This window comes from Sminthopsis crassicaudata, chromosome 3 (assembly GCF_048593235.1).
Source record: "Sminthopsis crassicaudata isolate SCR6 chromosome 3, ASM4859323v1, whole genome shotgun sequence".
NCBI classification, from domain to species: domain Eukaryota; kingdom Metazoa; phylum Chordata; class Mammalia; order Dasyuromorphia; family Dasyuridae; genus Sminthopsis; species Sminthopsis crassicaudata.
This window is the reverse complement of record NC_133619.1, coordinates 459013800-459041368: the sequence shown is the minus strand read 5'-3', so window position 1 is coordinate 459041368 and position 27569 is coordinate 459013800. Positions and strand designations below refer to the sequence as shown.

Sequence of the window (27569 nt, the reverse complement as noted above, 5' to 3'; positions counted from 1 at the left end):
AGTAAGGGAAAAATGCAAAGAGCAAAATATACCTTGTGTCCCAACTATCTCCATATGTAGATGGGCCAGACCACTTGCTACTGAAAGTGCCAATCGTATCATGCCATCCACTGTTACTGTGTTTCTATTTAAATAGTCATATAAAGAACCTTGCTCATGGTATTCAGATACAAGCCACAACTGAGTCCAAGTTCCATTATCTAAAAAGAAAAAGAAAAAAAAAAAAAAAAAAAAGAACCTTATTAGCATGAAAAGGTAAATGGAAAGGCCTATAGTTTAAGTATGAACTAGCTCCCTGGAGGACCTCAGGATCAGTCAGAGTTAGGATTATTCAAAGTTCTTGATCTTTATGGGGAGAAGTGAAGGAGGCAGGCAAACTGCCATGTGGCTTGCCAAAGATCTATCCCTGATTCTGGAGCCTGGAGCCTCCAACTTTTCTCTTCTTTCTCCTGCAACCAAGTGACTCTGACTTCTCTCCCCCAACCCTCCAATTCTTGCCTATGATTATCTCTCTACCAAACATTCAGCAAGCACCAATGATGAGGAGAGCCATCACATCACCATCTCATCTAAACATATATATATAGAGAGAGAGAGACATTATCTCACATGGAATAGGTAATTAGCTTTAAATGTTCTGCTGTCTGATTCAAGCACACCTTTTCAGAGTTTCAGCACTCTACACTACAGCACAACAAAACTAACCTGAATTATTAGCAAAACCAGTTTTCTTTTGAAGGTGACCCATAAAGCTGTTCATGTACATTCTATGTATATTGCCATCACATTATGCAGTAGTGATCTGGTATAAATCCAAATCATAGAACATTTCATTCTGCCTTCATCCTACATCATTTCTACTCTATCAATGACTGCTGGTAGTAACAACCAAGTTGTAGGGGGGGAAATGCTAGCTTAGTTTATTAGTGGAAGTTTATTCTGCTACCTCAGATATAAATTCTGCCCTAAAGTACTTTCAGCTTTCAAAAAGAAAGGCAATACCCATAAGTATAGAAATATACAGTATATGCTTATATAAAATATTACTGGAGCCAAAATTTGTGTCATTCCTAGTTTCACAGTATCATTTCATTATGTGGTTAATAACTTTTTACTGGTAACTTTTTATCACCTTTGTCTCAGCATCCTAGAATTAGTTCAAGAGATGAATTCAAAGACTGTATGTAATATGCATCTTTTTTTTTTCTTTCTCTCTAGAAAAACAAATGCCTAACATTAGTGTGACTTCTACATAGTTCATCTGTGTTCTTACGAAAGCCAGTTCATCCATGGGATCTAAGTTCTGGGCCATCTTGGCCTGTTCCATTCTGGAAAGTGGTCAGCTAAATGACAACTGTTATGTTGTCAGTAAAGTTAATTAGAATATGTCTCATCCAAGAAATTATAGAATTCTTTCCAAGTCATCCCTTGCAATAGACTACACTGACATTCACTACAAGACAGAGAAATATGGTTTGCCTCCCCCATTTCTTACCCAATGTTTATTAAGATTTTCAAAGAATCGTTAGGGAAAATCATTTGTGACTTGAAACCTTGCCACTTACAAAGATTTTTAGACTAATAAACATGATAAATATTATTAGTCTGCCTAAGATTATCTGTGCAATTTTCTTATTGCTATTTTGATAGGTTTACTAAACTAATTTAATCAATGATACATGTAAAATATTTTGGAAATCTTAATACACTATTTAAGTGAAAATTATTATTATTACTTCTCAGATTCAAGTAAGTAGACATAAATGTTTCATTCTAAGGTTGAGAGATGAAGGAGGTGATAAGGTAACCATATTTTAGGTGAAGACTATTTATTGTACCACTTTAAAGACTTTGGATAAATTTTTCATGTATGGGTACATGGAGCTTCTTTAGAAAAGACATGTTACTAGTACAACCTAAATTGCCAAATTTGTTCTGAAACTAAATCATTCAGTTTTTCCTTGACTCCTACTCACCCACAATCAAAAATTAGGAGGCAGAGAAGGCAGAAACACAAAGAAATCATGATGAAGTAAAGGCAAATGTAGCCACAGCTTAAGATATGCCTTAAGTCATTTTGAAAATCTAACTTTGAATCATTATTTCATAATGAATTTAATATGGGGGAGAAGAATGCCCCAGGTTCACTAAATAAAAGATGTTCTACAAGTACAAAGTGTAATGCTATTACTGTTGAAATCGATTCATTCTACTATATTTGACTTAAGTTTATTATATTGCTATCAAGTATTATCTCTTTGCTATAGTAAATAAATCACAATTTTATTTCATCTTCTATATGAAAAAATGAATACTTTTCTATTGCATTAAAATGCACTTGCATTTTTCCTGAAAATATATTAAGCATGTTTACATAAAGCACTAAACTTGACTGGAAATACCTTTGTTATCAGCAGCAATGAAGCCAAGGATGTTTTCATGTCGCAGCATAACTGTTTGGTAGATTTCTGCCTCACGAAACCAAGACCTTTCATCTCTTGAGGAAAATATTTTCACAGCCACATCTTCCCCACACCATCTGCCATGCCATACTTCACCAAATCTACCTTTTCCTACTATTTCCTGAAGTACAATTGTCCTTGCAATTGTTCTCTGAACCAATAGAGGTAAACCTAAACAAGAAAGAATTGAAATTTTTGGCGAAAATAAATACACATTAAAAGAAAAACAAGCATCATAATTATAATCATTTTAGTATAAAAATCAAATCATATTGATAATATTTTATAAGTTGGAATAATTATAATTGTTTTAACTCAATGTTAAAATGTACTTGAAAACTATCCCAAAGTATCAACACAAATTGTTTTTCATGTATTCAAAATTGAATATTTCTCTTACATGTAACTTAGCTTTGAGTATTCTTCCCCCACCTTTTAAGCCAGTTATTTTGCTGGCCTGCTTAAAATGATGTACAACTCTTTTCCTTTATCTATCTTATCTTGTCAGGAGAAGGAACCAAATAAATGAAAATGGATTTTTTTTTTTTTTGTTAATCACAAAATTTTAGAGTCAGAAGGAATATCAGAAATCATCTTGAATCCAATCCATATGCAAAAAAGAAATGCCTATTCTAACACACCCAACCTGTTTATCAAGTCTCTAATAGAAAGTGTCCAAAAGAAACCCACTACTTTTGAAAGGGAGTCCATTCACCTTTTAGAAGAAGCCTTTTTAATATTTTCAAGCTTCTGTAATATCAATACATTGTTGTTAATTCCATCTTCTGGTGTCAAGTGAAACAAGAACAATTCTTTTCATGTGAAGTCCTTAAAGTATTTGAGGACAACTATGGACAGACAGTCCCCTGAGTCATCTTGTCTCCAAATTAAATACAACTAATACTTCTAACCTATTTTTATGTAACATGGACTGATAAAAATCCATGTGTATATGCATCACAGAGTAAGTGTGGATGAAAGAGTACATTGTAAGTCCGTAGAAACCAAAATAATATTATCATAAACGTTAGAAGGTAAAGGGCAAAATGCAATGTTGAAATCAAGTTACCAATTCAAACACATAGTATAGTGCAACAGGGAAAAACTCAAAGGAAATTTCTTCCTTAATGAAGACATTTATTCTTAGAAATTTTACATATTGAATTGATAATAAGTTTGATAAGAGAGGAAGAGTACTTGTCAATAATAGCCTCATCTCTTGACCTTGCTATGCTAACTTAAATATGCCACTATATCTGCTCTCTATATTATGAATCTCACCCCAGTGTTTGTTTCTGCTTAAGGTAAACACAGTCTATTAAGTCAGCTACTGCAATTATAAAATTCAGGTGATGAATATAGCTCATTGAAGAGAGAATGTCTTAAAATTGCTAAATCAATAAAAATTATTTCCAGTAGTGAATCAAGATTATTTTTAAAAATCACATCATAGTCTTCTTTACCAATCCTTCTTTACATTTTCATCCTTGAAGAACCAGCCAAATACACAAATAACTTATCAACAAGAATAAGAGTCAGTACTTATATAGTGCTTTAAGGTTTACAAAATACTTTACAAATATTATCTTCTTTTATTCTCACAACTGTCCTAGAAGATAGATGTATTTATCACTCTCAGTTAATGGATGAAGAAACTGAGATAGATAAAATAAATTACCAGAAGTAACACACTTATTTATTGTCTGAGACTGGATTTGAACCTACTATCACCTCTTGGAGATAAGTCTTTTCTGATGTCCCTAGTTGTTAGTACCTCAGATTAATTATCTCATACATATCTCTCTACATATTTTATCCTCCAAATAAAATCTTAAAGGTAAGGCAAAATTTCATTTATATATGTATATATATATATATATATATATATATATATATATATATATATATATATATATATATATATATATTATTTTATGACTTACTAAGAGATATATATTTTATAAGAAATAACCTTCAAAATTAATTACAAACCATAGGTGCAATGCTTTAATTTACTAAGAGGGCTAGTTTCCTGTTCTTTTTCTTATATCCTCATTAGTTTAAGAAAGTATGTGCAGGGGTTCCTAGGTGGTGCAGGGCTGCTAGATGATGCAGTGGAGAGAGCACCAACCCTGAAGTCAGAAGGACTTGAGTTCAAATGTGACCTCAGACACTTAACAATTCCTAGTTGTGTAATCCTGGGCAAGTAACTTAACCCCAAATGCCTCAGGAAAAAAAAAAAAAGAAAAGAAAAGAAAAGAAAAAAAAAGTATATTACCTAGTATACTCAACAACTAAGTAGAGATAATAATACTTAATAAAGACATCTGCTTTTTTTTTTTCTTTTTGAAACAATGACCACAAAAATAAACTGAAAAAATAGTCTTTATATAAAAATCTTAGGAATTATGTCACTAAAAACAAATAAACTTTGCTTCTACTTTTTGTACTATAAAATTACTGCTGAGGTACATTCTATGAATGGTTATATATAATGAATATTATACATATATTTAGATAGATAGATAGATAGATAGATAGATAGATAGATAGATAAATGAATTTCTGCCTGATAATAAAAAGCTATCCACACCTGATACTTCTGCACCTTGATGCTATCAGCTGGAAGAGCTTGCTACTACTTCTGGGTCATTTAGAAGTCTTTAAAATGACAAACCACCTCTTAAAGAAAAGAAGCAGGAACATTCTTAAAAATTGTTGCCTGTGGGTCTCTCAGAAACATTGAAACTGCAGGGGTTTTTAAACTGGGGATTAGGAACTTTTATTTTAATAGCTATTTTAATATAAAATCTTTCCTTTGTAATCCTTTGTATTTTATGCATTTAAATTCATTAACCTGAAGTGGGGTCTGTGGATTCCAAAGGAGTGATACACAAAAATATTAGAACTCCCATTCTAGAAAGACTAATCAATTCCCAAGACAAGAGGTAAAAGCATTCAAATTGTCTTTCCTTCTGTTGGTACAGCTTATCTCTCTGAATAGCAGATGGAACAAAAGGTAAGGACAAGCCCAGATCTATTCACTATCAATAACATAAGGAAGCAAGCTTAAGTTGAAGACTACAATTACAAATAAGAGGAGCAAGGAACAAGTTGTACACTTTTACTTCTCTAAAGTATAAGACTTTTCTTAATGGATGACTAACACTAACATATTCCCTCCCTTCTTTCACAAATAATCCATTAGTCATTGTGTCAAGTCCATAGCCACTAAACCATCATACTTAGCATTGTTACAAAAATTTGTTTGAAATTGTACCCAAAAGGCTTTAAAGTTCTGATATAATTACTAGTTTGTCTTTAAGGAAATATAATAAAATAATCAAAACACAAGAGACTATACAATAATGTAAATAACTCTAGGAAAGGAAAGATATAATAGTTATCTTCAAATATCTGAAAGATATATGGAAAAAAGATTAAATATTCAGTGTAATAGTGGTGAGATACAAACTTGATTTCTAACCCTGCCATCAATGCTATAGCAAGGATCCTGAAGGGGAAAGGAAAGAAATAAATATTTCCTAGCATTGAAGAGAAGCATTTTGCATCTGAGATTTACTTGGAAATGAGTAGAGAGTACATACCCGATCCAGACCCAGATGTAGTCATATCATAAATAAGATCTTTAAGAGTTTTCCCAGAATTTACTAAGTTGCATTCATTTAGTGGTTCTTCCACATTTTGCCTCTTTTTCTTTTTATAAGTGCATTGACGTCCTTGACAGGTACATATAGTCAACATTGCTGCTATAGACAAAAGGCACACTGGTATGGTGATAATTATAGTTAGCTCCACTGGTCCTAGTTTTTGCAATTTTGGAGATGCTGCAGCTTAAAAAGAAAACAATAGTGAATCAATTTATTTTAAATATTCTTGAAATATACTTAAGAATATTTTCAAGTCTACACCTTGTAAACTAGTCATCCTCAAACTGTGGTTCATGAACTCTATGGGATACAGAGTTGTGACAAGAAATCCAGCACACATTTTACAGTCAAGGAAATGAAAGCTCAGAGAACTCAAGTCTTTTATTACCTATGTGCCCTGGGTCACATAAATAAAAATATTAGAGATAGAATTTAAATACATATCCATTGACTCCAAATCCAACATTCTTTGTTTTGTGCCACATTGGATGGTGATAATGCAAATACTATCATGTGATAGTTTATTATAGTTAAAATGAGGACTTCATATTAAAGAAGGTTAATGATTTGTGCTATAAATTGTGCTTCTTTAAAGTTATCTTTACCAAATGTTATTGGTTCTCTATAATACATAATTTTGTAAACAATTGAAAAGATAAATGATGAGGGAAACAAAGTATAGAAATACTTCTATTTCTATGCCAGGTTAAGGGAAATGGTAAGCAAAGGGAATAAAATATTTGCTAATCTCCTAAAAGCATCAGGTACTATAGATTAGAGAGGACATTTTCTATTTATTAAAAATTGCCAAATTCCCTTCTTTCACCATTTTTTTGTCTTCCAACAAGTAATAAATAACTATGACATTCTGTCCATGGAATAAATGCAATTGGTTTGTAGCTTAGATCCCCATTCTTTCTTCAAGGGCCAATTCAGATATAGAGTTATTCTGTGACATTCTTGCTCACCTAATATACATACACATTGCATTCCACCTAAATATTTTCTCTCCTCCAGCATCCTTCATATTATTATATTTTTGACAGTATTTCTCCTTTGCATATACCACCTTCTTCCTTTCTAGTAGCTATTTATTAATTTCCCTTCCTTAGCTGCTCCCCATCTGCCTATATCACAGTGGAAAGAGAACTGGTTTTAATCTTAATTAGTATATTTAAATACAAGTTCTGCAACCGATTGCCTGTTTGATCATGGTAATGTCATCTCACGTCATGGAATCTTAGCTTCCTCATGTACAAAATACAGTAGTTGCACATTATTACTTTCTTCAAGTTAAAAACAATAGTACAGGTCCATTTATCATTTCAACTCTTGTGCCTTGTACCTAGTAAGTGTGCAATGAAAGTTTTGTTGTTTAATTATTAGGTCAGAAGCTCATGTGTCCCACTTTTCTATTTTGCTTCTCACAAAGCATAGAAATTAATTTCAGTTCCTAACTCCATCATGGTTGAACTAGGCATTTCTTCCATATGCAAATCACATTCCCACCTCATTTCTCCAGGGTTTTGAAATCCCATTGCTATGGAAAGGGGAAAAGGGCTATGGAGGCATTTTATGGATGGAAACACACAAGGATACATAACAGAAAACATCTACTAAAAAAAACATTCCTTTAGTTCTTTAAGGAAACAACCAAAAGACAAAATAGCCCATGATCATTAATCCATTTCTTTGCATTCCTGTGTAGTTTTGTTTTGTTTTGTTTTTTTATTTGCCTGGGGGAGGGGAGTGGATAAGGAAAAAGAAATACTTAAATATCATTTAAATGTTTTTCCTGGCTTCTTGAAATCACAAAATAGCTGTTTACAGAATCCATATAGAGTTGTAAAGAATATAAGCTGTTCTAAACCTAGAGATATATGCATCAAGATTGGGGTGACTTTAAAGAGAAATAGTATAATAAATTCTGAAAAATTTTGGGATGCTTAGCTAAAAATGACAAGGTTGGCAGACCTTGAAGGAGAGTAGAAAAATCATTAGATTTAAAATCAGAGCATTTGGAGTCAAATCTCTACTGTCACCCTGAATTTGTCACACTATGGAGAACTCTCCAGATCTCAGTTTCCTCATATGTAAAAGGAAGGGGTTGGACTCAGTAGCTGCTAAAGTTCCTTCCAGCTCTAAATCTGTAGTCTTAGATAAAAGAATTCATTTTAATGATACACTTTCCTACTGATATTCATCCTGTTATTTATTTGGCTATTTTTTTTTTTCAGAGCTAATATTACTAATACTCATTTTATAGACTTCGGATAGACTTATCTAGAAATTTTAAAATTTCACTCCTAAGCAAAGGATAAAAAATGACAAATAATTGGCAAGGAATAGAGTATTTTATTAAAGGTATCAATTTTCAACTACACCTATTTCACAATAGCTAATCAAAGGTTAAGAAAGCTTTGTTTAAAGATCACCAAAATAACAAAAAGAGGGCAAAAATGCTTATCATAATTTAATCACTAGTCTCTGAAAAGCTTTTCACTTACTCTTTGTCATCTCAATAGAACACCAAGAATGTATGTTGTCTTATTTAGTATATAAAAATGTAAGCATTAAAGTGTCAGCTATTTTGCTTTTTAAAACAGGCATTACCCAACTAGATTCTCTTTTAAGAATGGAGTAATAAATTTGATGAACAGATTTTTTTTTAAATTTAAAATTTTCAATATTAATTGAATATGAAGATAATTGGTGCTTATTCACCAACATCTATTGCAGAAGGTAAAGGGGAAATTCTCACAGGAAGATACTTGGTTCTCTCTTTGAAGTCATCCCTTTTCCTCTTACTCTCATTGAAACTTTGGCCTCTGTCCTTTGATCATTTGGGTCATATAGGTAAGTTTTTACTTTACCTTATGACGGTTCAAGAATTTAGCTTACTTTCAACTCCTGATGTTATCTGATTTTATGCTAGAATTATATAAAAATTTTGTGACAGATGTAACTCTAAAGATGACTTTGTTCAAAAACCTGAATAGTGACAATAACTAAAAATTTTTGAAAGGAAGACTAACTCAACTAAGGTGTCTACTGGTGTTATGAAGGACATTTTAAGCAAGGTCCAAACAAAACAAGGTTTAGCCCTATAAGTCAATTACAAAGTTTTCCAAACGTTTTTCAGTGAAAATCATCATTTCTAAAAAAGTAACTTGACCATGACCACTGTAAAAATAAAGTGGACATAAAATGCACCTTGCTCAAATTATAACAAGCAATTAGATGAGTAAAGCCAACTGAATTAATACAAGACTAGGTAGATAAACAGATTAATACAGAAAGAGAAGAAAGGAAAAGGGGAAGGAAAAAGGAAATGGGTAAAAGAAAGGAAGAGAAAGAAACAAGAGAATGGAAGAGAATAGAAATAGTATAAAATTACAATGAGGAGAGATCAGATTTAAAAAAGATTTAAGAATGGATCATATTTAGTAAATAATTCATTGTTTTCAATACTACTAAGAAGTTTATTGTCATAAAAATCTAACAAAAACAAATGTTCTCCAATGATTCTTCATGATTGGAAATCATAGCACAGCATGATCTCAGAAGAATTTAAATTTCTAATGCCCTCCCAATGGAAAGATATTAGATATAGCTAAAGTACAAAAAATCATTAATGACAAATTATATGCAAAAAGTCATGAAGGGCTACCAAGAATATGTATGACTAAAAAAAGAGGTAAGTTGATCATGTAGCAAAAATAATAGGAAATAGAATAGCTTGAGTGCTACATTGATATTAAAATAATAAAAGATTCATAGGAAAATAGTGCATTGGGTAAGGTACATCTATTGACAATGGCATGGATAAGTATACATACACATAAACATAATCACACACACACACACTCACATATGGAAAAAGACCATGAGCAATATTGTCTCATAAAAAAGAATCAGCTTAAAGAAAACTTAGAAAAGGATCTATTAAAAAAAAATTCATCCCAAAGGTACCAAAAGATTAAGTTAGAAGAACAACAACTGTATGAAAAAAAAAATTAAATCTACAAAGATTTTTATAACAAATTCTTTTCATCTTACAGAGTGAAAACACCACCTCTGAACTCTGGCAACATGAATACTGATGTGCTTGTGGAGGAAGGAGAAATTGAACAGAAGAGAGCAAAAATGGTTAAGCAGCTCTACTAGACCAAATGCTCCCAGAGGAGGTTTCTGCTTAAAACCATACCATTGTGAAGACAACAAAGGACAGATATGCAAAGGATAGCAAAATAGGGAAATATATCAAAGCATATTACTACTTCAAAAAGATGACTTATAAAACATTATTAATTACTAAGTATGTTTATCTATCTATAAACACAATATAAAAATAATCTATAAACATATTGAAGAAATCCTGTTTGAGAAAATTAGGTGGGCAATGATAGACTTATCACATGCCATTCCACTGTAAACCACATTTTCACCATCACACAGTCAACAAGATATAAGATTCCACTGTGCTAGTTTATTGTGCTTATGTTTGTTGACTATAAACGTTTTTCATTCATCTGAGCAAAATGCCACCTTAAAAGTTCTCTGCCAACAAAAGTCTGCCACTTATATGTTAGATTAGATATGTCTTGAAATACACAATAGAAAAAAACCTCATTTAACAACTTGCTTATCATTAATATTGGATCAAACACAAATTAGATATATATTAAAAGATGTTAAATAATATTACGGGGAAGATACAACATAATCAATCAATCAGCAGGCATTAATTAATGCTGACTGTATACTAGGCTAATTTCTGAGAAAAGGAAGTTAAAAAAAAAAAACAACCCTGCCTCTGATGAGCTCATAATTTTTAGAGGAGAAAAATGTAAATAGCTAAGTTATACAATATATACAGAGAATACATAGGAGGTAATCTCAAAAGCACTAAAATCTGAGGGGACCAGGAAGTGGAATCTGAGCTAAGATAAAAGGGAGGGATGTGTGTGTGTGTGTGTGTGTGTGTGTGTGTGTGTGTGTGTGTGTGTGAGAGAGAGAGAGAGAGAGAGAGAGAGAGAGAGAGAGAGAGAGAGAGAGAGAGAGAGAGAGAGAGAGATTCATCGGGGTAGTCTGATAAAGCCTATGGAACTATTTTTTGAGTGTTTTGTTCCCTACATTCATAATCAAAAGAAGTACTAAATATAAAATAACAGACAATGAAAATAAAGCCATATATTTTGCCACCTAAGTTAAGAGACTCTGTACCCTCTATTCTTAGGGATCCATGAATGTTAACTTAATAACTCTTGCTATAGACAGTAAATTGTTTCAAATATTCCTATTGATGGATTTCACTAAGCTAACTTTATCAATTTTTCTGGGCTTCATGGATGAAATCCAAAACTGCCTGATAGAATTCAGTCTAACTCCCCACCTAAGAAAACACAAGTGAATGCAAAATGACTTTTTTCTAGACTATATCTATCCATCCTTCCATCTATCCATCTATATCTATAGCTATGTCTATATCTACATATGTGTGATGCCAATATTATGATATTAAGAATGTCATCAAAGAAACATCTGAGAGAAAAAGGAGATGGGTTGGTCAGTGAACAAGAGATAACCTGTGAACAGTTCCCAGGCTCCATTAGTATACTCTTTGTATCAAGAGGCCATAAGGAAGCTTCCAGTATGCTGAAATGTTCCCTTCTTGGAGAACAGGGATAAGAGTTGTACAGGAAAGTCAGGCATCATGGGAGTTTTAGTTTCTATCTTTAGAGTAGAGACTTCTTTTAATAAGATTAACAACTATTTGAGTATTTGAGAATATGGGTAAGAATCACACAGGATTAAAAAGGTGTTGGAAGGGTGGGATTTATCTAGCTAAAGGAATAGTCACACTAATAAGATTGAAGATACAGCCAAATATCTAATGAATTTAGTCAACTTGGCTGTTCTGATTCAGGAAAATATCCATTTTAAGGTATATTTTAACTCAACTGATGCCAATTTACATTTAATAAATCTTCTTTTTAATGCTTAATATAATCAAATTTAGAATGAAAATTAGAGGTAAACTCTCCTGTAACAACTAGCACTATTTCTACATTTTTATTAAAGCTATGTCTGAGACAAGGTAAGAGTATTTAGTTTATCTGATTATTACAAATTCTCCAAACCATTTAGTCTGGAACAAGAAATTATTTTTCTGACCCCCATGGACTATATCTGATTGCCTGCTTCATTTATTATAGGATGGGGGGAAGAGGGGTGGAGATAGGAAGAGTACAACTGTGCTGAGTTATAACTATGTTCTTTATAATTGCTTTGTCTTGCTATTAAGTACCAATTAGGTCTCTACTTTTTTCTAATAACAAACTAGTCAAATCCATCCCTCCAACTCCCAGAATACCTAATCATCAAAATAACTCTACAAAGGAAGAATAGAAAGGTGGGAAAGGCTGTATTGATGGTATTCATTTGACACCTTTCCCTAAGATCAAAGAATTACTTTTTAATTATTAAAGGACTACAAAAAAGGTTTTGGATCAATTTCATGTTATCTTCCATCTGAAAATGTCATTTATTGTAACCTTAATTATAGCATATTGTAATGAACATATAATTAGAATCAAAAGACCTCAATTCTAATCACTTTAAGATTCAATGAAAAAAATGGGTATGAAAATGCTTTGAATAGTATTAAGTTACACTTTATTATCATAATAGAATTCTACTATATTAAAACAATTTGGCAATTCCCTAGAGTTCATTATAATGAATTTTATCTGTTCCTTAAAACATAATTATAAAATACACAATCTGTTAACTATATTATATATATATATATATATATATATATATATATATATATATATATATATACACACACACACACATATATATATATATATAATTCTAATGTCTGAAAAGAAGCATCTATTTCCAAGAAATTCATAAATTATAGGAATAATATAATTATTATATAATTATATAATTATCTCATTATCAAAAGCCACAAAATGATGAAAGAGATGGTTTTAGAAAAAAACTAAGAAAACCTATGTGAGTTGATACAAAATGAAGTGAGCAGAACTAGAACATTGTACATAGTAGCAACAATATTGCAATAATGTGTGAAAGACTTTGAGAAATACAATGATCTCTAAAAATTCCAAAAAAACTCATGGTGAAAATTGATATCTATCTCTAGAAAGAATTGATGAACTCTGCAGATCAAAGCACATTTATTTCATTCCCCCCCCCATAAAATAGCTATATGTATTATCTTTTTTGCCTTCTCAATGAATGGAGGGAGGAAAAGGAGAGAGAGATGGAGAGAATTTGAAATCAGAAAAAAAATTTTAAGCTGAAAAATACATTTTAATCCTTTCTCTCCAACTCCAACCTCAAACTTTTGCTTTTCTATTTCTGCCAATTATTGGCATAGGACCAACTGTTGCCTCTGAGTATTTAAGGATTTCTTTCAGATGAATAGGAATGGGGTTGATTCTAAGTTTTAATGTTCCCTAAGAAGTGTCAAGAGCTCCCTAATCTTACCCTGCTCTAGAAATCATTAACCCTAGCCTTTTGTACTTCTGAGAGAGGTAAGCTATAATAGTGTTTTATTATCCATTTCACAACAGTCTTTTCAACTTGCTTTTGAAAGTTTCCAGTAATATAATCTCCCATCTCACATAAATCCATTTCTACTTCTTTGATAAAGAGTTACTTGAAGAGAAAGAACTAACATGGGTCTATTAAAAAATTCCAGTGTTTCATTGTATAATATAGCTATGTGTGTTTTATTTTCTTTTAACATATACTTTCCCAGGATTTTAAAATTATCAAAAATAATAAGTATTTTGGTCAACTTCAAGACAAAGAAAGTTAACTCCAATCACATCTACTGATCTAAATAAGATACCATAAAAAATGCTGGCAAAATTTATACTTTGTAAGCAAACCTACAAAACAATTAGTAAGAAAAAGGATACTTAGTAATCAGGTTGGTTACAACCAAGAGATCAGTATTAGAGAATATTAGATTCAGAAGGAACTTCAGAAGTCCTTAACACCTTCAATTTACAGATGAGGTCAATAAGGCTAGATAGTCATAACTTTCCCCACTAATGTGGCAGAATAAGGATCACTAAACCATTCTAACTCCAAGGTCACACTTCCTCTTAAACATTATTTTGAAAAGAAGTAAAATTTATTACTTTTTAAAATCCAAATGATGATTTAGATTTACACAGGTGAATTCAACCATCCAGTCAATTCCAAATGATTTGTGCTTATGGAAAATAGCACAGAACAGATCATCGACATTTATGCTAGGGACAATGGGAAAAATGCTAGACATGAAGTCAGCAAGATCTGGATTTAAATCTAGCCTTAGATACTTAGTAGCTAAATAAGTCACAGTCTTTGCCTCAGTTTCCTCTTCTGTAAGAAGATAATAATAAAGGTATTAGGATTAAATTGGATGATATTTTAAAGTGCTTTCCAAACTTTAGAGCTCTATATTAGTGGTATTTAACTTTTCTATTTGGAAAGAGTTTTTATGTGTATATGTTAAAATAGTTTCACCTTCCTACTACAGGCAGTATAACAAAGTGACAAAGAATCTACCTGGAAGTCAGAAGACCTGGATTCAAGTCTTACTTCGAATATACACTATATGCATATCATTTACTGAAACTCTTGGCTGTGTGACTCTTGATAAGTCATTTAATCTCTCATTGCTCTAGGCAACTCTAAAAGAAGGTGATCTAGTTGATCTGCTTTGGGAGAGGGAGTCTCCTTATCTGGGAATTCACAGTACTAATGAAATCACAGAAACATCTATTTTCATCCCTTTCCAAATTCCAAGAAAGATCTCTTCTCTCCCAAACTTACCATTTAGGGTTTCAAATAATCTAATATTAACAGTATTAAAATTCATGATGATCATTGGTTGGGCTCTCACCCTGATACTTTGTTTTTTAATGAATTTCATAAGATTACACAGCTGTTTCCCAAAGGTAAGGTAAATGATGGATGCCTACAACAACTTAGTCCATCTGTTTCATTCATTGGTAGTCAAAAGGAAGTATGTGTGTGAAAATGACTTTAGAAGAAAGTAGAGGCAGTTCAGAAAAGGTCTAGGATGATAAGAAGACATTTTCCTACCATGTTTCCCCAAACATTTCTTTGTGTTAAAATGTTTCTCTATCAGATTCTGAGATATCATTTCAGACTTCTCAGATTGGAAAAGATAATGATAAAATTTGGAAGGGATATGGAAAAACTGGGATACTAATACATTGTTGGTGGAGTTGTGAACTGATCCAAATATTCTGGAGAACAATTTGGAACTATCCCTAAAGGGCTATCAAACTGTACATACTCTTTGATCCAGCAGTACCTCTGCTAGGTCTGTCTCCCAAAGAGATCATTAAAAAAGGAAAAGGACCCACATGTGTAAAAATTTTGTAGCAACCCTTTTTGTAGTGTCAAGGAGCTAGAAACTGAAAGGATGCCCATCATTTGGGAAATGGCTGAATACTTATTCAGCCATATGGTTTATGAATATATGGATATTATTGTTTTAAAAAAATAATCAACAGGATGATTTCAGAAAGGCTTAGAGAAACTCACATGAACTGATGCTAAGTAAGTAAAGTGAGTAGAACCAAGAGAACATAGTACACATCAACAATAAGATTATGTGTGGAGCAACTGTAATGGGCTTGACTCTTTTCAACAAGGTGATTCAGGACAATTCCAATAGACTTGTGATGGAGAGAGCCATCTGCATATAGAGAGAGGAATATGGGGACTGAATATGGACCACCACAGTATTTTTACCTTTTGTGGCTATTTGCTTGCTTGTTTTTTTCCTTTCTCATTTTTTTTAACTTTTGATTTGATTTTTTCTTGTGCAGAATAATGGGAAATAATATTTAAAGGAAAAAAATTCTCTTTTATCAAAATACATATAGTCAGAATTAAACTCTATTTTCACTGTACTGTGAATTATTTCAATCAGATAATCAAACCTAGCTGAGAATATTCAGAAATGGGGGGAGGGAGAAACACAGTTGGACTGAGAAAGGAAAGAGTGGGGAGAAATTTTAGATCAAGAAGTCAATGGTAAGACTGAAAACTCTGGACAAACGTGGCATCATGGGACCATAGATTCTGGAAATAGGAGCTAGAGATTTAAGATGAGGCAGGGTGCTCTAGCTCTAGTATTATTTACAATGGCTGGTATAAGTTGTCAAAGCCTCAATTAAAGTGAAAAACTAGTTTGAAAATTTGAAACTGGATGCCTCCACTCACATAGCCATCCTAGTAAGAATTTATACTCCCATCCCACCCTTTCAAAGATGAAGAGAAAGAAAAAAAAAGAGGGAGGAAGAGGAGAAAAAGAAATTAATATACCTAATTTCTCCTCATTATCCTTTGTCATCTCTTATCAACACTATTTCATACAATATTTTTGAGATTTCTACCCTGCTATGAATACTGAGAGTCCATAAAATGAATCTAAGGTAAGTAATAAAATTAGTTTGGATTCCTTAACTGATTGCTGGTAAGAGAAAAAGGCCCAGAACATGCTGGGTATTGAAGGGAAGTCACTTTGGGTTAATAATTTACTTCACATAAATCATGTAGTGAGTGATAATTGAGAAATGGCTATATTAAATGAAAGTAACCAAAAGAATAAAGGTACAATACATGTATTCAATTTTCATACTCATAATTTACAATCTTTATTACTCTTAGATAGCTTCTCATAAAAATAAATACCTTAACAAATCCTATTCATCCATCCCAATAAATAAGGAGTGTTATCTTTATGATGGTCTTTTGGCAAATATTCATCCTGAACTCTGGGCAACTGGATGGCACAGTAGACAAAGTGCTGGACTTGGCCTCAAGAAGATCCAAGTTCAAATCCAGCCTCAGGAAATTAATAGCTGGGTGACTCTGGGCAAGACCCATCATTTTGTTTGCCTCAGTTTTCTCATCTGTAAAGATGCAGAAGAAAAAAGCAAACCATGCCAGTATCTTTGCCAAGAAAATCCCAAATGAAGTCATGAAGTATCCGACATGACTAAAAAATAACAATCATAAGCATGCAAAAAAAAAAAAGGGGGGGGATTGCATCTCACAGTTTTATAATCCACAATCTAAATGTTTCTGGTGTGTAATAAAATAAAGTTCCTTTTGTCATCTAGTTCAACTTCTTCCCATCGTTCATTTAGCAGATGAGGAAACTGAGGGTCAGGGAGGTCCTTTCTAATCTGTCTCCTCTTTACTCTTACCACAAGCACCTTCAGCATAACTTTTTATCACATCTCACTGGTAGCCTTGTATCTGATCTTTTTCTTTTCCAATCCATCTTCCACACAGTTGCCAAGCTGATATTCCTAAAACATGTCTGACAAACATTCCTACTCTGTTCAAGCCTCAATGGTTTCCCATTGCCTTAACTTTGGTATTTAAAATCCTACACAATCTAGCTATAATTAATCTTTTGAGACTGATTCAATATTAATTCCTATCTAATATACTCAAAGGTGCAGCCAAACCAGGCCCACTTGATATTCTCCATAAATGGCATTCCATTCTTATATGTGCCTTTGCACAAGAGATCTCTCATGCCTGTTTAATGTATGAATGTATTCAACAGAGTCCAATTCCATTCTCTTTGTGCTGAATTATTTTAATCAGAAAAAATTATCTATGCTTCTCAGAACCATAAGCTACCTTCAAAGCTCAGTAGCTTCAATATAAATTGCCCCGAATCCAGTATGGACTCCCAATCACAGACTGTATTATAATCTACATTTCTTTATGTATGTAGGTATTGAATTCTCCTCTTCAACATAAACTCCATGAAGACAAGAACTATTTTTACTCTTTGTATTCTCAGTGCCTAGCATGGCATTAGGCAGGTAGTAATGGTTTAGTAAACACTTCAAGATAAAGCAATTGCTCAAGGTTACAAAGGAAGTATCTAGAAGACCCAAGTTTTAAATCCAATCTGGCTTGTGAGCCATAAAGATGGTAAAACAGGAAATACCATTTAAATGTAACTTCTTTGCCTTCTGATTTCATTTGTAGTGACATTATCAGTATAACAGTGATTTAGGTCCACAAACACTGTATCAACTCAGTTGCAGGATATATATTGTATAATAAGATTGAGAACATTTAAATTAAAATGTGTAAATTGTCTAAAAACTAAACACTTCTTAGAGCAACAGTTCTCAAAATGTGATCCAAAGACTCCTGGGTGTCTCCAAGATCATTTCAATAGGTCTGTGAGGTTGAAATTAATTATATAATCATGATGACATGTAAATTTCTAATACAATACATATCAATAGAAAAAGTCAACATAAATACAATCACCATAAAAACTATATGGAATTCCAATTGATCAATGATGAACAGAATCAGCTATACCCAGCGAAAGAACACTGGGAAATGAATGTGGACTCTTTGCATTTTTGTTTTTCTTCCCAGGTTATTTTTACCTTTCTAAATCTTATTTTTCTTGTGCAACAAGAGAACTGTATAAATATGTACACATATATTATATTTAAGATATACTTTAATATGTTTAACATGTATGAGACTGCCTGCCATCTGAGGGAAGGGTTGGAGGGAAGGAAGGGAAAAGTTGAAATAGAAGTGTTTGCAAGAGTCAGTGCTGAAAAATTACACACCTATATGAATATTATGGAATATTATTGTTCTATAAGAAATGACCAGTAGGATGATTTCAGAAAGGCGTGGAGAGACTTACATGAACTGATGCTCACTGAAATGAGCAGGACCAAGACATCATTATATACTTTGACAACAATACTATATGGTGATCTATTCTAATGGACGTGACCTTCTTCAACAATAAAATGAACCAAATCAGTTCCAATAGAGCAGTAATGAACTGAACCAGCTACACCCAGCAAAAGAATCCTGGGAGATGACGATGAGTCATTACATACAATTCCCAATCCCTCTATTTTTGTCCACCTGCATTTTTTATTTCCTTCACAGTCTAATTGTATACTATTTCAAAATCCGATTCTTTTTGTACAGCAAAAATAACTGTTTGGACATGTATACATATATTGTATTTAACTTGTACTTTAACATATTTAACATGCATTGATCAACCTGCCATCTGGGGGAAAAGGCAGGGGGAGGAGGGGAAAAGTTGGAACAAAAGGTTTTGCAATTGCCAATGCTGAAAAATTACCCATGCATATATCTTGTAAATAAAAAGCAATAATAAAAAAAAGAAAAAAATTACCCATGCATATGTTCTGTCAATAAAAAGCAATAATAAAAAAAAGAAAGTTAATGGATAACATATCTAGTTCTCCATTTTTTATAATAGTAGCCTGACCCGGATGTCAGTTATAATATTTTTATTTTTTTATTACTTTTTTCATTTTGTAATAATTTTTAACCTTAAATTATGAGAATTTTCTATACAATATGATCTTCTTGGAAGGACCGACATTATTTTTAGACTAATAAAGCATAATTAACTTTAAAAAAACTACATGGAATTATTACTACTAATTTTACAGATATGAAACAAGCTCAGAAAAGTTAAGTGATACCAAATCAATTAATTAATAAGCATTTTCAATACTGAATTTGTAAAGATCTTATAATCTAATTGGGGAAAATAAACATATGAATACATGAGAATATGTGGAATAAATTTAAAAAAATAATTTAATACTAGGCAGTTACAGTAAAAGAGTAGTACTAGTTAGGAGAAATTTTAAAAAGGTTCATATATGAAGTATTCCTTGAATATAAATTCAACTTGAAATTCTAAAAATAAAAGGAGAGATTAATAAAATTGAAAGTAAAAAAAATTGAATTAATTAATAAAACTAAAAGTTGGTTCTATGAAAAAACCAACAAAATAGACAAACCCTTAGTAAATCTAATTTTAAAAAGGAAAGAGGAAAATCAAATTGTTAGTCTTAAAAATGAAAAGGGAGAACTCTCCACTAATGAAGAGGAAACTAGAGCAATAATTAGGAGTTACTTTGCCCAAATTTATGCCAATAAATTCGATAACTTAAATGAAATGGAAGAATACCTTCAAAAATATAGCTTGCCCAGATTAACAGAGGAAGAAGTAAATAGTCTAAATAGTCCCATTTTAGAAAAAGAAATAGAACAAGCTATTAACCAACTCCCTAAGAAAAAATCCCCAGGACCAGATGGATTTACATGTGAATTCTACCAAACATTTAAAGAACATCTAACTCCAATGCTATATAAACTAATTAAAAAAATAGGGATAGAAGGAGTCCTACCAAATTCCTTTTATGACACAGACATGGTACTGATACCTAAACCAGGTAGGCTGAAAACTGAGAAAGAAAATTATAAACTAATCTCCCTGATGAATATTGATGCTAAAATCTTAAATAAAATATTAGCAAAAAGACTACAGAAAATCATCCCCAGGATAATACACTATGACCAAGTGGGATTTATACAAGGAATGCAGGGCTGGTTCAATATTAGGAAAACTATTAGCATAATTGACTATATTGATAACCAAATTAACAAAAACCATATGATCACCTCAATAGATGCAGAAAAAGCATTTGACAAAATCCAACATCCATGCCTAATAAAAACACTTGAGAGTATAGGAATAAATGGACTTTTCCTTAAAATAGTCAGGAGATTTATTTAAAACCATCAATAAGCATCATATGTAATGGGGATAAACTGGAACCTTTCCCAGTAAGAACCTTTCCCTTTCTCAGGAGTATAACAAGGTTGCCCACTATCACCATTACTATTCAATATTGTATTAGAAATGCTAGCCTTGGCAATAAGAGTTGAGAAAGAGATTAAAGGAATTAAGAGTAGGTAATAAGGAAACCAATTATCACTCTTTGCAGATGATATGATGGTATACTTAGAGAGCTTCAGAGATTCTACTAAAAAGCTATTAGAAATAATTCACAACTTTAGCAAAGTTGCAGGATACAAAATAAATCCTCATAAATCCTCAGCATTTTTATACATCAACAACAAAATCCAAAAGCAAGAGATACAAAGAGAAATTCCATTCGAAATAATTGTCAATAGCATAAAATATTTGGGAATCTATCTACCAAAGGAAAGTCAGTAATTATATGAGCAAAATTACAAAACACTTTCCACACAAATAAAGTCAGATTTAAATAACTGGAAAAAATATTAAATGCTCTTGGATAGGCCAAGTGAATATAATAAGGATGACAATACTCCCTAAACTAATCTATCTATTTAGGGCTATACCAATCAGACTTCCAAGAAACTATTTTAATGACCTAGAAAAAAATAACAACAAAATTCACATAGAAGAACAAAAGGTCAAGAATTTCAAGGGAACTAATGAAAAAAAAAATCAAGTGAAGGTGGCCTAGCTGTACCTGATCTCAAACTGTTTTATAAAGCAGCAGTCATCAAAACCATTTGGTATTGGCTAAGAAATATATTAGTTGATCAATGGAATAAGTTAGGTTCAGAAGACAAAATAGTCAATAACTATAGCAATCTAGTGTTTGACAAACCCAAAGATCCCAACTTTTGGGATAAGAATTCATTATTTGACAAAAAAACTGGGAAAACTGGAAATTAATATGGCAGAAATTAGGCATGGACCCACACTTAACACCATATACCAAGATAAGATCAAAATGGGTCCATGATTTAGGCATAAAGAATGAGATCATAAATAGATTAAAGGAACATAGGATAATTTATCTCTCAGACTTGTGGAGGAGGAAGGAATTTGTGACCAAAGAAGAAGTAGAGATCATTATTGATCACAAAATAGAAAATTTTGATTACATCAAATTAAAAAGCCTTTGTACAAACAAAAGTAATGCAAACAAGATTAGAAGGGAAGTAACAAACTGGGAAAACATTTTTACAGTTAGAGGTTATGATAAAGGCCTCATTTCCAAAACATAAAGAGAACTGACTCTAATTTATAAGAAATCAAGCCATTCTCCAATTGATAAATGGTCAAAGGATATGAACAGAAAATTTTCAAATGATGAAATTGAAATAATTTCCACTCATATTAAAGAGTGTTCCAAATAATTATTGATCAGAGAAATGCAAATTAAGACAACTCTGAGATACCACTACACACCTGTCAGATTGGCTAAGATGACAGGAAAAAATAAAGATGAATGTTGGAGGGGATGTGGAAAAACTAGGACACTGATGCATTGTTGGTGGAGTTGTGAATGAATCCAACCATTCTGGAGAGCAATCTAGAATTATGCCCCAAAAGTTATCAAACTGAGAATACTCTTTGATTCAGCAATGCTCCTACTAGACTTATATTCCAAAGAAATACTAGAGAAGGGAAAGGGACCTGTATGTACCAAAATGTTTGTGGCAGCCCTTTTTGTAGTGGCTAGAAACTGGGAAATGAATGGATGTTCATCAATTGGAGAATGGATGGGTACATTGTCATATATGAATGTTATGGAATATTACTGCTCTGTAAGAAATGACCAGCAGGATGAATACAGAGAGGCTTGGAGAGATTTACATGAATTGATGCTAAGTGAAATAAGCAGAACCATTATACTCTTCAACAACAATACTGTATGAGGATGTATTCTCATGGAAGCAGATATCTTTGACAAAGAGAAGATCTAATTCATTTCCAATTGATCAATCTTGGACAGAATAAGCTATACCCAGAGAATGAAATGAGAGTAAACAGTTTGCATTTTTGTTTTTCTTCCCAGGTTAATTTTACTTTCTGAATCCAATTCTTCCTATGCAACAAGAAATGCAGTTCTGCATACATACATTGTATACTATAACATTTAACATGTATAAGACTGCCTGCCATCTAGGGGAAGGGGTGGAGGGAAGGAAGGGAAAAATCGGAACAAAAGTGAGTGCAAGAGATAATGTTTTAAAAAATTATCCATGCATGTGTACTGTCAAAAAAAAGTTATAATTATAAAATAAAATTTAAAAAATAAAAATGATGGAATTTTAAAAAAAGAAAGGAATGCATGGAAAATGTAATGTTAGTAATAGAAAAAAAGTTAGTTTGATTGAATCAAAGAGAGTGGCAAAAGGGAGTGATGTTAGAAATATCAGACACCAGAAAGATAGTTTGAGGGACCAAACTATAAAAGGTTTTAAAAGCTAAAAATAATTTATATTTTATCTTATGAGAAATAGGGAGCTTTTGAAATTGATAGAGATAACATATGATTAGATCTCAATTTAAGGAAAATCACTTTGACAGCAGTTGTAGAATGGACTAAAGTGGAGGAAAGTTAAAGTAGGGAGAAAAATTAGCAGGTTTTTACAATAATCTAGATGAGAGATGATGAAGGCTTAAATTAAGATGGTAACTTTGTAAGTAGAAAGGAGTTGATAGAAGTGTTATAGGAGTATAAACAAAAAGACTGAGCAATTGATTGGATAAACAGACTAAAGAAAAGTGGCTTGTCCATGATAATGTGATAATTATGAACCTGGGAGAGTGGAAGAATAGTGGAGCCTTTAAGGATGAAATTGCTGATGATAATAATAGAGTTAGATGTTCAGATGCACATAGATACATTGATATATAGATACATAGTTATATAGCATTTTAAGACTTGCAAGCCATTTTATACATAATATCTCATTTTATATTCACAATAGCCTTTTAAAGTAGGCATTATTTTTACATATGAGAAAACAAATAATTTGAGGTGACAAACTTGCTCAGGATCACAAAGCTAGTTAAGTATCAAAGGCTAACTAACCCCAGGATCCAACATTTTCTATTCATAGAGCCATCTAGCTGCCTTTGGTAATTTTGGTAAGAGAAAATACAGAAGAGAGAAAGATCTGAGGGAAAATATGACCAAATTTAGATGTCTTGAGTTCTATAATGGAATGAATCACGACCAATCATTCATTCATTCATTCAATAGACATCTATTAAATTAGATGCCTACTGTGTGCATGTCATTCTTCTAGGTGTTAGTGGAAATATATAAAGAGTTGGTACCTTGCGTACATAACATTTAAGAATCTTCATTCTATATGATCGATATATTCGAACTTGTGCATGTGTTTGAATATTATTCAAGGGGAATTTTTTGGAAATATCAAACCAACTCTCTATATGAATACCTACATTGGGGAGATGTGTTTTTGTTTATAACTTTTGTTATATCCTTTGCAAAATGCATAGCATGTAGTAAGGGTTTAATCATGGGTTTGTTGAGTGAGAGCATTGATTGTACATAACTTAAATTTATATTTCCACTAACACCTAGAACAATGACATGGACACAGTAGGCATTTAATAAATGTCTGCCCATTTGAATGGAATCATTGCATGCCTAATACTTAGTAACATAACAGGCATTCAAAAATGTGTTATTAATTAAAATAAACATTGAAAAACACCATTCCTCTGTGTGATATTTTTGGTGGTCTAAGTAATGCAGTTTCCAAATATGTCTAATTTATTCTCAGATATTCAATGAGACAAATTTGAATTTAACAAATATTACTTGACCTAATGTGATTCCTTGAACATAACAGATGTTCAATAAATATTTGCTGAATGAATATTCATGAATGGATGAATGAATGGAAATGGTGACACAGAGCTAAGAGACTTGGGATTTAAGTTTAATAAAAATTATTCATCTTGAGTTAGTTCTAAATTTTGTTTTAAACTTTATAGAAGACCTTTAGTAGAATTTCATCAATTTTCTTCTTGATTTTGGGGATTTAAAAAATCCTATATTAAGTTTAAATCTTAAAAGCTTGACTGTTATGTATATTTATACTTAATAGACATTTTCTAAAGTATAAAAAGCATAGCATCTTTTTCTCATACTATAACAATGCCTATTTATCCCACCTGTTAGGTGAGTATTAAATCCTATCAAAGTGAACACTAAATGGAGTTTGTTTCTGTGTTTGCATTGCAATGTCAAATGTATCCTTCCCATCAGTGTTACCTCCAGTATAGGTATACCAGGGTGCAGCAACTACAGTCTCAAGTTTCAAATCAGAACTCACCAGCAATAACAACACAAAACTGCTATAGGAAAAAAGATACCAAAGCAACAGCTTTTAACTGAAATTCCAAAAGGACAATCACCTGATTTTTTCCTCATTCTTAGAATTATAATTATGATATTTTTTATCATTGTTCATTATGTAACCAGTGAGTTTGTGTCACTTCAGGTTTTGTTATTGTGCATTGGAAAGAAAAATTATTAGAAGTATACAATCATTTATATACTGTCTACCTGGAATACATGTCTTTACTAGGCAGATATAAAATGTGGGCCTGAAATCAGAAAGACTTCAATTTATATTCAGCCTCAAACACTTACTATGGATTCTAGACAAGTCATTTAACTTCTGTTTGCCTCTGTTTTCTCATCTGTAAAATGGGAATAATAATATCTTTTAATCTACAAAGTTGTAATGAATATCAAGTAAGGTTGCCATCTTCAACAAGAGAAGTATAACTCTAAAATAAAGGTGAAGAAACTTTTTTTTCTGCCAACGGCCATTTAAAACATTATTCATGGATCATACAAAAATATCAACTTATAGAGCTCAAGCAGTAGGAGGTTGTTGTACCCAACTTCCAGCTCATCATTGTTTGCAGTTGCCTTAAAAAATGATTTTGTGGGCCTTCTTTGACTTGGAGGCTGGACATTCCCCACCCTTGATCTAAAAACTTGCACTGAAAAAAATTATTTAAAGTTTCAGAATAAGTAGATATTTGTTTCAGTAAAGATTATGCCTCTGGTGTACTTTTAATGGATCTGATTCACACATTTATTATGAATAGAAATACAGTCAAGAAGTTATATTACTAATTAGCAATAATTAATCTAAAATTCACTCCTAAATTATCTAAGTTGTGTAGTATGCAAAAATGAGCTGGGGTTGTTTTTGTTTTTGTTTTTTTTTAATATATTTAACTTATTACTCCTATCTTACCATTGAAGAAACTGAGGTAAGAAATTAAATAACTTAGTCAGTTATATAGCTAGTATCTGAAGTAAGATTTCTTCTTTTCCAGCAAATTTATTTATTTTTAATACATGTTGCTGTTGGAATACATGGAAGAGTTATTGGAATACATGGAGCCACCTGACAGTGGCTATTGGAGGTCCAACGCAGATGGTTGTGAGAGGATGATACAAGGAGACTGAGAGGCAGTTTCTGTTCTCTGACCTCTCTGAGAGGTCATTGCATTGTCTGACCTCTCTCTTCTTCCCTCTGCCTCCAATTTATCTCATCCCCAGTCTGCAACACCTGTGTCAGCAAAGACTGCCCAGCAACTCCTTTAGATGTTATTATGATCCATAGCTGTGGAGGCTCTCAGAGAATTGACCTGTCCCTCAACACATCGCTTTATGAATTATGTTAGGAGAGAAAAATCAGAACAAAAAGGGAAAAACAATGGGAGAGTTTAAAAAAACAGAAAAAAGAACTGAACATAGCATGTATTGATTTACATTCAGTCTCCTTCCTTGTTTTTCTGGATGCAGATGGTATTTTCTGTCCAAAGTCTGTTGGGATTGCTTTGGATATTTGAACCTTTGTGAAGAACCAAATCTTTCATAGTTGACCATCACTGAAGTTAGATTTCAACTAAGATTTTCCTTACTCTAGGCCTGCACTCTATCCACTATGCCATTACAAGTTACATTGTCTTTAAGGTTTCAAAGCTACCCTCAAGATTTAAGAAGACTTCAATTCTTATTAAAGCAATAGGGCATAGTAATATATTTCTGAATGTAGAATCAGGAAAATCTGGGTTCATCCTCAAACAAGGTTACAGAACTAATGTGTCCCAACTGACACTCAAAGCCAGGTCATGTGATAAAAAATCTAGATGTAACTACTCCAAACCACTCATTTTATAATTAAGAAAGACTTAGAGAAGATAAGTGATCTTTGTCAGGACCTTTGATTCTAGAATCTTTAGTACAGTCTTCTGAGTCCAAAGCTAGGTCTTTTCTCTTCAAATCCAGGCCCTATTCTAATTTTGCCGTATTACTGCAGGATGAGAAAAATATATGAAAAGTAAAAACAGCTTTAAGGAACTGACCTAGTTTATTCAGTGACTGGTCCTTTTCTCCGAATATAGCTTCCCTTACAATGTTTGCATTTTTTTTCCACACATTGATTGAAATTCTACTATTTAGAGATTCACTTGGGCAAATAATCATCTTCTTTTAAGAAACATAAATATTTAGAGGAGAGTTTCCATGTTATCAGATATTCATATTTTAATTTGAAATGTTCTGGCTTATTTTCCTCATAATGGACAGATAATATCAGCTACTCTGAGAAAATGGGAATTATGATTAGGAATTATGGACAGATCAATATGTTTGGTGTATAGAATTCTTTTTACATCCTGTAA

General features: G+C 32.2%; 1 protein-coding gene across 3 annotated transcripts in view; it reads right to left on the bottom strand.

The window, feature by feature from the left end:
• Window positions 1-27569, bottom strand: part of ACVR1C (activin A receptor type 1C) — a 116594-nt gene that overhangs the window by 14286 nt on the left and 74739 nt on the right. For 2 of the 3 annotated variants that reach the window (XM_074303406.1, XM_074303408.1), the window contains 3 exons: window positions 6071-6316; window positions 2403-2633; window positions 33-200 (listed from right to left, as the gene is read on the bottom strand). In XM_074303406.1, the coding sequence (XP_074159507.1) occupies window positions 33-200; window positions 2403-2633; window positions 6071-6316 (645 nt within the window). The remainder of the gene's footprint in view (window positions 1-32; window positions 201-2402; window positions 2634-6070; window positions 6317-27569) is intronic. The other variant, XM_074303407.1, reaches the window with a different exon arrangement.